This window comes from Coloeus monedula (assembly GCF_965178545.1).
Source record: "Coloeus monedula genome assembly, chromosome: 6".
Taxonomy (NCBI): domain Eukaryota; kingdom Metazoa; phylum Chordata; class Aves; order Passeriformes; family Corvidae; genus Coloeus; species Coloeus monedula.
In genome coordinates this window covers 13,570,207-13,583,200 of record NC_138786.1, presented here as the reverse complement: position 1 = coordinate 13,583,200, position 12,994 = coordinate 13,570,207, and the positions used below count along the sequence as shown (strand labels likewise).

The 12,994-nt window shown below is 37.9% G+C and overlaps 1 protein-coding gene across 1 annotated transcript in view; it reads right to left on the bottom strand.

Moving 5' to 3' along the window:
• INSC (INSC spindle orientation adaptor protein) overlaps nucleotides 1-12,994 on the bottom strand; it is a gene marked incomplete at its 3' end in the record, with an annotated part of 87,280 nt that overhangs the window by 38,618 nt on the left and 35,668 nt on the right. Inside the window, exons 5-6 of the mRNA XM_082284347.1 lie at nucleotides 12,453-12,566; nucleotides 7,170-7,295 (exon numbers count right to left, since the gene is read on the bottom strand). Coding sequence (XP_082140473.1) covers nucleotides 7,170-7,295; nucleotides 12,453-12,566 — 240 coding nt within the window. The remainder of the gene's footprint in view (nucleotides 1-7,169; nucleotides 7,296-12,452; nucleotides 12,567-12,994) is intronic.

The window sequence follows — 12,994 nt, the reverse complement described above, 5'->3', positions numbered from 1 at the left end:
ATTGAAATAATGGCCATGACCTCAGCCAAAGCAGCTTGTGTAAACTTTTTTCCTACAGACGTCTGGCAATGTACGCATCCAACGTGTCTGTCTTTATTCAATTCTACATCTCTTGAATAAGGCATTAAAAAAACCTTCTTGCTTTCCTTTTTGCATGAAAAAGTGAGTACTACCACAAAGTGAACAAATTTGAATCTGCTGTGTAACTGGCAGAAGGTTTTCAACAAATCAAACACTACTTCAGAGATTGGCTCCCAGTTGGTTTTAGGCTTTTTCTTTTGTTGTTGTTGTGAGTTTTTGGGGGGAGGGATGGGGGAGTTTTTTAAACCTCTTTTCACACTCTTTTTCAGTGTTCACAAATAAGTCACTTCCATGACTTCCTTATTTTGCCTTAGAACTGCAGCCTGTTGCATCTAAGACGGTCAGATTCTGCAGTGACCTAAGAAGTCTTGTTACTCTTGCCTGGGAAGGTGCTGAAAGAGGCTCCATTTACTAATTACATGTACATAACTGTGTAGTCAGAGGTAAAACTTGAACCACCTAACACATATGAAGCCAGCACTTGCAGAAGGGCAGCTCCTGCACTCTCAGATGTGATTTAATGAATCTTGCAGGGGCTTTGACAGAAATGTAATTTGCCAAACACAGCACATTTTTCACTGCCAATTAATTAAACAGCCTTACTATGAAGAAGTGTCCAGTAAATTAAAGAGCTGCAAGACTAGAACTTTACATTATCTAATTGTACCACAAACTCAGCTACTGAAACAGATACGCCTGGTTATCTAAAAGGCTATGTAAAAAGCAGCTTCAAAAATGTTGTTCCCCATGCTACTCCTGAAGTTTGACTTCTCTTTTTTTCTCATTGCTTTTCATTCTCACATGACTTGCACAATTACCCACTGAGAGTGAGACACAGTTCCCAGCTCCAGCTATCAATGCCACCAACTTTCAGCGTGCTGTGCTCTGTGTGTCAAAAGTTGCCAGAATTAGTCTTTAAAAGGTTATCCTTCTCCCTCAAAATTCTGAAACCTCTTTATCCATTCCTGCTTACCATTTGTAACTTCACAAGTGTGATTTCAAAGCCTGGCTGCAAACAGCCATGGAAGATGAGCCAAAACAGTGTTCCAGGATGGAAAGAAGTATGTTATGCAGACCAGAAGAGTTGATTCTCCAGCCAAAGGGCTGTAAAAGCAATACATCATTGAATCCTATCCACCTAAATCATTTCACATGTTTTTAGCACACAAGCCAGCACTCTGTGTTTTCAAGCATGCACAAAGTAAGTTTCCAGGCTCTTCCTGACCATGAAGCTTCACAGGTTTCTCCTGTAAACAAGCACTGCTTTAGGGAACCTAAAAGAATGGTACTCCCCTTTAGAAAACAGCATTAAGGAAGTGTTTGCCAGCATGACCCATGAAAAATTCAGAAAGGGTTGTAACACTGCATGTTATCTGTCTTTGTGGGAAAGAGACAAGAGAAGGGTCTCTAACAACCTGACACCTTCTAATGGCTTCTAAGAATCCTATATTATGTTGGTATTACCCAGCCTTGTCCTGTCTCACTCGGGAAACAGAATAACATGAAATTTGACTCTCCATGAATTAAAACTAAATTTTGAAAATTATGGCCTTTTTGAAAATATTTTTCTTTAAAAAAAATCTCAATCATTTGAGTTCTTGAATTCAAATCATTTTAGAATAAAATAACTATGCTATTTTTTCATCTCATAGGCCATATAATCCCTTATTTTGAAACTGCTAAAATAGGCCATGAGAATTTTTCACCTAAGAAATAAAGAAACTTTAACACAAAGCTCTTCTCTGAGGAGTGAGAAAGGCTAAGAGGCTGAGGCAGACCTCTGTGCTTTCTGAGATTTTCTCAATGCTGGAAGTCCTCTGAATCAACCACTATTTGCCATAATAAAAATCAACATTTCACTGCTCCTCAGAAAGCTGCACACTACTATTGCACTTCTTAAAAGAAGCAAACAACCTGCAGACATGCTTTTAAATGTAGCAGCCTATGGGTTTCTCCTATCTAAACTGGCAGTCTCACATACCTTTCCGAGAAGACTATTATTAATAATATCCCTTGACATTTTGTATTTGGAATAATGAAATATGAAGGCAACTATATCATTCATTCAGATCAGGAAAATTTTCCATCTCTTGTACAAAGTTATTTCCATTGTATACCAGGTACTATGAAAATTAAAACATTCATGATTGTGGAGCATTCCCATGTTGTGACAATGAAATCCGTGGGCCACCAGCTAACTTTTGCATTCAGCCTTTGAATTAGTGACTTTACTTTCATACCATCCAAGCTCTCATAATGAAAGCCCTCTCCGTAACTCATGGAATGGTTTGGGTGAAAGGGATCTTAAAGATCATCTACTTCCAACATCTTCCACTAGACCAGGCTGCTCAAAGCCTCGTCCAATCTGGCCTTGAACACTTCCAGGGATGGGACATCCACTGATGCCTTAGGTTTTAACTTTTGTATTTTTCAAATCCTGTACTGCCTAGTGTGTAACTCTGAAGTTTCGTGTGGCCTGTTAGCTGCTGTTCTCTCGTGCTGGTTAGACATCACAAAGCCTCTCTAGGTTTGCTCTTCAAGGACACCTTGATTATCCCAGGCCCCAAAATGTGTAAACTAAAAGCCTCTGAAGAGGAGGGTTAAACTTGGGGTAATTACACCATGAACTGAAGTTATAATTGGAGAATTAACCCCGATATGCAAATGGACCAAACTTATAAAAGTGTGAAGAACCCATGACCCAGGGTCCATCTTGAGTGGAGCCCCTCATTGGTTTACACTCCCAAGGTGTACCTTTGAAGGCCTTTCAAATAAATACCTACTTTTATTCTCTTAGTCTTGTCTAGCCTCTGTTTTCAGGTAGCCACTTCCAGGCATCACCGCAACTTTTCTGGGAAACCTGTCCCAGTGTTGCACCACCCTCACGGTGAGGAATTTCTTCCTAATCAGAGTTCTTCCATCTCATTGTACGGTTACATGAACTTCAGTGGTTTTAGAAGATGAGATTTCACCTGAAGCAAAATTACTCCATGATTTTTACTGAGTTTCATGTTTGAAACTCAAAGTGGTTGGAGCTGAATTAAGTAATCAACACATATGCACCCAAAAACTGTGAATAAGTTATAGGAGGAAGCTCTGTAATGTAGATTTTACTTAATTCCCCAGAAAAGCTTGTTTTTTCAGCTGCATCATGGACAGACTACATTCCCATCATGCAGAAATTATTACTGTGTATAAGAATATGGTTATTCTAAGACTCAGAGTGGGTTCAAAATGAGTAATAGATTTTTAGGTCACTCATGTTTTATAAGTCTTTGTAGAATTCATATAGTTTCCCAGCCACAAAAAAATATATACTTCATACTTTCTTTACCCTTCTTCTTCTGGAGGTAATTTGATTTAGTGTGCTTTAAATGAAGGATTCAAAGTAATTTGTAATCTATTCCTAGGCCATTTTACTTAAAGCACAGTGATAAAAGCTGTGTCATTTGTTAAAAAGGTTTTACTAATGAAAGCAACAGCTGTTGTCACCCATGTCTCTGGATTATCTCCTCTTAATGAGTTGATTCCAGGTGTCTTGCATTCTGGAGTAGTTTAAATAATGTAAGTAACCCTACTCTGCACACTGTGAAAATTTAAGCAGCTGACTATTTGTATAATCATCCTGTTTGTGTGATCTAGGTCCCACCTAAGATGCATTTTTTAATGTGATAACATTTCACATGCAGAGTAAAAGCTGCAGTACATTTCACTGTTTGCTATTTAGCTCTGAACCAGCTCTGCAGCTCTTTTATTGCAGCAGGAAGTTCATTGCCACAGAAGCTTCAATGGAAAGCCACATAACTGAGCTTCAGTAGGGCAAAAATTGGAAAGCCATGCCTTTTAGCACCACCATCACCAGCTTTTGTACAGACAGCCCTGAAGCAGAGAAACTGCCACAGTTTTTAGACTTTAATGAGACTGTGTGTCAGCAAATGTACAGGAGACACTTTGTTCAGAGAGCTCTGCAAAACAAGGAATTAATGCAGCCTCAGGGGGGTAAGGGCTGAAGAAATGGTTTAGGAAAAACATGTCAATTCAAACACAAATCCCATTTCCAGGCAAGGTTGCTCCATGTTGAAGACCATATCTGTTAGGTTTTATGTGTGTCTTGATAATGAAAGCATTACTTGAAGTACAGTTACTCCTAATTCAATTTCCAGGATATACATAACAAGATCAAAATTTTTACTTTTTTGAACCTTAAGTGTCACTAAATACACACAATAATCTCTTCCAAATCTGTGCCTCCAACAGTCCTTCCTACACTGAGGTGAATTAAGTTCGCAAAGCTCATTCATGAAGGTTCAGATATTCATCTCTCCAGAACCCTTAACAAATCTTGAGAGCCAATCTCCCACTACATCATTGTATTTCTGTCCTAAACCTCAGGCACGACACACCACCAGGTCTGTCTGCATGTGCAGCACTAACAGTGTTCTTCAGTTTTAGTCAAGCTCAGCTCTCACAAACTCCTTCCAGTTCTGGGTTTAGGGATTTTATCTATTTTCTCTATTCCCAACTACCTGTATTACTCATTGCCTCTGTATAAACTCTGAATGTCCAAATCAAGAACAACCATCTTTTCTGGTGCAGTGAGTTTTCCCCACAAAACTTTGCATGCTTGAGTGCCACAAGACACAGATGACAAAGTTTACTTGGGTACAGAGACAAACATCTGTAGGAATAATATGTTCTGATTGCTTTTCCAGGGTCTCTCCTCTCCACTCTGAAGTAGGACTGGTCGGGAAGCTGAGACCAAATAATAATCTCAAACCTGCTGGTGTCACAGTGGATTACAAAATTAAAGTGTATTAAACAACCAGACACCCAAAAGCAGCTTGAAGCACCAAAATTACCACTTGTTGAGCATAGCTTACAGAGAACATTTATTTATGCGGTTCTCGGGCACAAAATGGGACTATTTCTTCACTATTTTTCTACTTTAATTGCCTGATTTGTTACTCTTGGATTCCTGGAGCTCTGCACTTCAATGTACAACAAAGTAAGAGTACCAGTATGTTATCACAATTCAGTAAATTACTTGCAAGTGAAATAAATGTTCCAAACTCGCATTTTGACCAACTGATTTTACACCATTGTACACAGAGCCAACTAGATTCACTTAGAAGAGGAAAAGCTAATCATTGCAACAACTACCTTATCACTCCAATTATAGCAAAGATCAGCTTGTTTATCAAGATGACAAAAAAGGTGATAATGGCTTTTTCCAGTGTGATATATTTATGTGTGGCTGGGAAGAACAATAATTTTTTTTTTTTTTTTAATGGAAAGAAGTATTTTTCATTAAAATAGACAATTTTCTACATCTTTAGAAATGGGCACTGAATTGGCAAGGTCAAAAAGCACTGGATAAATAAATATTCCTGATGTCTTTAGCAATTAAGAACTGCAATTACTGCAGAAAGTGTACCAGTGTTTCATAACAAATTAGAGCTCTTGATGCTTTCTTTTAAGTGGTCTTTTAAACACTGCAATGGCTGTGCAATCGAATTGAAAAATACAGGGAGAAGGGCTTGCACAGGTTTTTGTTTGTTTCTATCTTGATTTGCCTAATCTGAATTGCTTGGTGGCTACGTTTGCTTTTTTTAATGAAGTTTCTGTCATTAAAAACCAAGTTCAAATTGCACTGATATTTTAATGCACTAGGTGGCATAATGATATTCATATTAGAGAAATTAAATGATTCACCAACATCCAGATACTTAGTTGGAGAAAAGAAGCCACCCTTTCTGCAAGATAAGAAGTCCTATGATAACTTTTGTAATTACAGGATTGCTAATACTTTTACCTCTTTTTTGTGTTCTTTGGAAGAGGGCTTCAAATTTTGAAAGAAAAATCTATTCATATTTAAAGAAGATTATTTAAGAACTGAAATTCCTTGAAGGTAGGGATTTCAGTTAAGAATCCTTTAAACACTACTCCAATCCTGATTGTGATCAAGTTTACCCTGACCAATTTTACTCGTGGCCAACATTAAAGCAGATCAAAGAAACATGAGTTTAAGAGTGTTCAATTTTTCTGGGATTCCTGTTCCATCAGCTTTGATATGGGCCACATTAAACACATGTTGGCACTGCCAGGAATTGGACCGGGTGACTTAAATCAATCTTTTTCATTTCCAACTCTATTAACTCTGCCATTATAGTGGACATAATGAAAGATCCTTTTAGACTGATTCTGGTGTCAATCTGAACCAGCATTATGTCAAAAAAAATTTAAGTCATCTTCATTTACTGTAAACTCAGAGACTTGCTTTTGCTGCAGGTGTTCGGTCACAGTTTGCTTGAATTCGGGGCAGTAAATTACAAGACATGTCAATGTAAAGAGGCAGTGAAATCATTTATCATTAACTTGAAGAGGCCATAATTCAGCTGGGGAAGATGACTGTTTTATGAAATACAAAGGATGAGATCATGATTTAGTGACCAGAAGTGTTCGTTTTCCAAAACACAGCAGAAGGTAGTGAGTGTGAGAAAGGAAAGGAGCCTAAAGAAGTTGATATAATTTTATCTGGATAATTTTTTGGTGTCGGCCATCACAGTTAAAAGTGGCTTTTATGAAATCTGCTGCTGATTAGCAGACGCATTTTTTGATTGACTAATGACCATATCTGTCCCACTTCTTTCTGTGCACTACAGCTCTCACAAGCTGCAGCACTGGCACAAGCAGGAGCCCTATCAGAGCATCAGGAAAGAATTTAAAGAGGTATTAAGCCTTCTGTCTTTTAAGGATGATTTGAAACAGTGGAGTTTCTAAACAAACATTTTAGAGAGTCCAGAAATTATAATTTCTCTAGTTGTTCTCTTTTTTTTGATGTAGTTAGTAACATGTTTACCTGTTTGATGAAACTATCCTACTTAGAAAGCTTATTTGTGCAAGGATAATAGGATAATGCTATTGCTGGGATTAATTTTGTAAAGACTGAAGATGTGTTCAGCACTGAAAAGGTGAGCATTATATGGAACACAGTATCAAACACCACCAAATTATCAATTTCTGGAAGAGATTAAAGACAGGGCTTCTCTATTTATGACACAGTCAGTAAAGAATCCTGAAGTGCCTACCTTTTCCAGCTGGTGCATCCCTTCCTCTACACAGCAAATTGATGCCAGTGTTCTCAGGGTCTGGGGATAAAGGCACCTGAAACAATCCTGGCGACAGATCTTAAAGAGAGAAACAACACCTCCTTCCTGTAGGGGAAAAATGGCAATCAGGAAAGCAGCACTGGAGGTTTCCCTAGTACTTAACCAAGATTGGGCTGATGGGTGGATTCCTTTAGCAGTTTATCCAAAATAGCTATAGCAACAACACCAACAAAGAGGGTGTTAAGCTCACACAGAGAACTCAAGTGGATTAATGCTTGTACACTGAGTGATGGAAAAGTAATACAACCTCAGTAGGAGGTGTGCTTAAGTGATTGACTTCTACCAATTACAAGCTCCATTTAAATTAAACCTGACATTCCTGCAAAAGTTACAAAGAATCATCAATAGGCGGCAATTAGAGTGACATTTAAGTGATCCTTCAGCCATATTCATTAGTATAAAATAGATTTTTATTGTCATATATTTCCCATTCCTCTAATTTCTGAGCTCCACACTATATTTACTTAATGCTAAAATTATGAACCAGAAGGTCATATGGTTGAAGAGCTACTGAAAATAAGGTGGAAATAGGAGTCAAATGCTAAACAGACACAATCCATATCTTCATCCTCTAATAAACAAAATTTTCATCGCTAAAAGCTTTTCTTTAAATACAACAATAGTGACAAAGACTTGAGTACATACTAGGGTAGCTATCCTTAATTAATTCCCAACACAGCTTGCAAACATACCTTTTAGCAAATTTCACATAACAAATAGAAATATAAGTAAATGCCAACAATTGTTGCACTTCGTGTGGTGGGGTTTTTTTAAATTATTTTTCATTTCAAAATGTTGTGCTATCAGGTAAACTACATATGACTTTTATGATGCAAAAGCAGACGTGGTGAAGAGGAAAGCATTTAAATTATTGACGATGGATGAAAGTTCTCAGACTAAAGTATTCGGATTAGAGCAGTAAATCAAAAATAGTTGAAATCATGGACTGTGTTAAAAGTGCACCCTTTTTTTAAGCTTGTTTCAGTAGATTCTGTTTAAAAATATATTTAGATTCACATAAGTCATCTATTTTTTCCTCAGCCATTTTTTCCCCAAGCATTATTTGAAAGCTCAACAGGTTATACTCACTTAAAACCTCTGGGCTACAATTCAGACTTTACTCATTTCCAGAATTCTATATTTCTGTACTAGGTCTGCTTGAATACAGTAGAGAATAATAGAGGAAGCAAAACCCTCTGTTCAGTCTAACAAAAAATTCACACCAAGTCATGTAGAATTAGACAAAGTTAACTCTTCAACACATTTTCCAGACAGAAGTTTTATATCATGTCTTTGCACAAGCATATGGAATTTCTGTGACATCAGTGAAAACAATAGGCTTGCTGAAGTTTGTTAGGAGTAAAACTTATTTCTGGAATTGCAAGTGTTCACATTTCTGTTATTTTTTATCTGGTACCTCAATATATAGTCTAATGCAGAAAGATATTTCTGAACCTTTAAAGGAAAAAAGAGGCAGTACACGAATAAAAAAGTTTCAGTCATATTTTTCCTTCCTCAAAAGGATACCGATATTTCACCCAAGCAGTAATTAAAGTGTCTATCAAAAATACAGGGAAAAAGGTGTTGCATTATCATTCTCAAGCCAAAGGTAACAGGTTTGGTTTTTGTTTTTTTTTTTAATTTCATTATCAATTTGAATTTTCCCACAGTTCAAAGGAATCAGGGATGATCTAATCCTCTGCTCTAGCCATAATAAGCAGAAGTTTGTGGACAAATCTAGTAATGCTCAAGTGGTGCTGGCACATTTGCTTCAAGCCTTCTCTATGCCAAATGGGTGCCCTGATTTTGCCTCTGATGGACAGGGAGTGATTTATCACCGCATTTGTCAGGAGGAGATCTGTACTCTTTATTTTGTGCCTCATGTGCCATTACTAAGCTGTAAAATATTGACCACGAGTAATGAACCGAGAGATCTGTAAGTGAAATATTGGACGGGTGGAAAATGCTGAGCCTCATTCCTTGGCTTGTCAAAAACCTGTCTCCTCACTGGGATCGGAGCAGTTCTCAGACTTTATTCACCTTTTTCAAGATTCATCCCCTGTATCTTTTGCAGTGATGCCAAACCATTCCATCTGACAGGGATATACACAAATTGGTCAAGTGGGTAAACATTCAGAGGAAGAGAAGGACACTTGCTTCGCTGCTTGATGACCTATGTCTCTCCTATATTGGATTAACAGGAATTCAATTTAGTGGGATGCTGTTCAGAAGGGCTAGGTGTAGGTCACGAAATCATCTGAAATGTAATCAACAAAACTATGTGAATTGAGTGAAAAAAGAGGGGAAGCAAAAGGCATCTAATTCTAAGGTGGAATATTTTGCAGTTTCAGACTGAAATGACACAAAGCACAGTAAATTCCCATCAAGGCTTTGACAGCTTTTATAATTCTTTTGATAGATGATCTCCAAAGAGATCTTCATCATAAATACTTGTTAGAAAAGGAATTGGCATATCAAGAAGGTAAGGCAAGATGCATTAGAAGCTTCTCAGACTAAGTAATCTGCTGCACAGGAGTAAGGAATTCCAATAGTCAAGTATTCTCCAAAGGGGGTTCTATGAAAGTATGAATATCTTCATTTTGGCTTCTTTCTCTTTTACAAGCTTATTATCACAGCACTCTGTTCAGTACAGTTGGTATTGGACTCTATCATCAGTATAGTGAATTTTTTTAAAAAATACTATTTTCTTTATCACTCTATGACCTATTTACTGGAACTAAGAAACAGATTTCTACCAGTTCTTCTGATCGTTACAAATCCAAATCTATTTATAGCCCTTTTGCCCCAAGGAATGCTAATTTTCTTATCTTGTCCGTGCTACTACTCATTTTTGTTAGAGACCTTAGGTTTTATGTCTCTGACAGCTAGTGAGAACTACTACTGCCTGCCAGGGTGAGTCAGCAACATGATTTTTTCACAGCAGATTACAAAGTTACATGCTAAAAAAGAAAGTGTCAAAGAATGCCTGTAGGTGGAATAAAATTACAGGTGATGCTTCAGCATTTCATAGACTTTCTTAGTTTCTGTAAAATATTAGCAGGTGATGGAGGAGAAGGAGAGAGAAGACTGAAACCCTCAACAAAATGTGAAATAGACCAGCTCCTGTAATTCTGCAGCTTTGCAACACTATCGTGGGGGTTTTTTTGTTTGCACATTCTAGATATTGGTGTGCTTTAGAGTTGTAATTTATAGCTTGGAACAGGAATAAAACTAAGAGCACTGTTCCACAAGATCACACTTTGTCATGGAGAGTAAGACTTCAAGGTTACAGAAACAAATTAGTTAAGGTTTGCTTTCACGGTAAACAAATATTCAACCTCTCTGGCTAGTTTTAATACTACTGTGACAGCTCTCAAGGGTACTACAGATTCTGTAAAAGATTTTGAGATCTTTGCATGACTTCAATCCTTTTTCACCCTCATAATGACTGAGAACAATTACAGATTTTACAGATTATTTTTTAGTTTATTTTTTTTCAAATCACCCTGAATTTTTCTGTCATAGCTAACTAAAACCAGTGCCCCTCTCTTCCTTTCTGCTTCAGAGATTGTGATGCCTGTCACAAATGAAACTTGAATTACAGCACAAACAGTATTTGTGTGTTACTTGGTCAAAAACTGGAAATGCCAAAAAGTCTGCAAACCATAAATGAAAGCATACTTTATTCGTATTGGGAGCTTTTGGAAAGGTGCAAGTTAACCTCTAAAGCAAGCAAAGCTCAGTGCTATTAAGTTGCTTTGTCTGAACAGAGCTCTTTACCCATTTGACCAATTTGAAATTCTGGTCTGTTGCAGTTCCTCTGCCCCCTTGGTCACTGATGCAGGTAACTGAGGCAATACAGAGGGTGAAGGATAATGGTCAGTCTGGACAAATGCATTTCCCAGTGCACAGGGCAGACAGAGGCACGGGACAGGTTATGCAATCACTGCTGTAATTTGGCAGCCAAACACCACTTAGGGTTCTTTGCATAAGGGGATGCATTTCCTCAGTTGTAAACCTGTGACACACGCCCAGGTTTTAGCAATATATTGGTTTAGTGATTTATGAAAGGTCAGACTTCACTTCTGCTAAATTAAACTGTTATGGAAGTCGTAAAATGATAAAAAGCCCAAGACCAATTTTCTTTAATTTGTTAGTTCTGCATTTTCTCTATACTCAACATTTTAGCATTGTTTTTGGGTACCACTGAGTGGAGCTCAAATACCAATTTAGAAAAAAACGGACTCTCTCAGGTTGCTCCCAGAATCCACTATAGGTTTCTAAGTCTGCCTCATTCTCAGGCTTCAGATCAGACGAGTACATTTTGTGGTGTAAATCTCCATCTAAAGGCACATCAGAAGTAATGAAATGCTGCTGTCTAACCCTGTCTCTGGGTAGGACAAGGAACTGGCACAGCACTCCACAAGCAGAAGCTGGGGGAGGGAGGTTTTCCTCTTTCTGCATGCCCTGTGGTTGTGCTTATCCCACCCTCATCAAGACACCATGTCCCACCTTTCTCACTTTTTCAAGATCCAAGTGTTCACAAAGGTGCAAACTCTGCAGGGATTTCCAGTATCACAGATCTTGGCAGAATGACTCATTTATACCAAAAGTTAGCACCAACTACTCAGTAAATGAGAACACACATTGACAGAAGTAACTGCAATGATGGTCTTTTGATAAAGGATAATTATGGGTGCGAAGTATTTCTACATTTGCATCTTTAATAATATCTCTAACCCCCCTGTACACACAGCTGAAGAGGTCTTGCTATTTCTCTGCACAGTCTGCCACAGCCATGGCCAACTGTAAAGTTTTTCTCCATTTATATGGCTGGTATTTAAAAAGTATTATCAGGTGAGACACTAAAAAAGTTCCCAAAATGATGAAGGGAGTGATAATACCTCAGCTGGCACAAAGACAGCAACTGAAGCAATGCTGAGAAGCCTGTTGGAGCTAACCATCCTACTGAAGCTGCTTGCACAGGTACTGGGCTTTATTAAAGACTGGGGGGACGTGGTCCTCTTTAGAAAAAAAACCTCTAATACAATAGTTGTGGTGGTAAATTATGTAGAGTAAGAGTTGCAAAAGCACCACAAGAAGAGGAAAAAAGTAGTTTCTCAGAGTAAATTTTGTTGCTCTTCAGTAAAATTACTTTCTTGTATGGCTAGTTTGCACTGGATTACTCCATATATCCCTTACCTTGGCTATGATGCGGCAGAGGTGAGCACCTTCCTGGGCAAGGCTGAATAAACTGCTGATGGCCGACTCCATGACATACAGACTGCCCGAGAGCTCTATCTGCCTCAGCAGGTTCTGGGGGATGCAGGATAAAAAACTTGGAGTCAGACTGATAACACACATTTCTTACTGCGTTTGAGTAGATGTAACCAAAGATAGTGATATTCAAAAATAAATATGAACAGAGTGAGACAACGGGTACATGTGTGAGAACATTCAGTATGGTCTTCAGCTGTTTAGTAAATTGTTATGGCTTTTGGTCTGGGATTGAACCAGAATTTTCAGAAGGCAACTAATTTAGTTAGTGTAAAGCTGAATCACATGGTCATACAAGATTTCCACCTTATTGATAAGGAACATTGCTACACCCCTTCTTACACTACCTTCTAAGGCTCTGGGTTCATCACTACTCTTAGTCAAAACATCACTGACAAATAGAGATTCTTATAAAGAAACAGTTTGTTTCTCCAATGTATGAAATAGATTAAATAGTTTTATCTTTG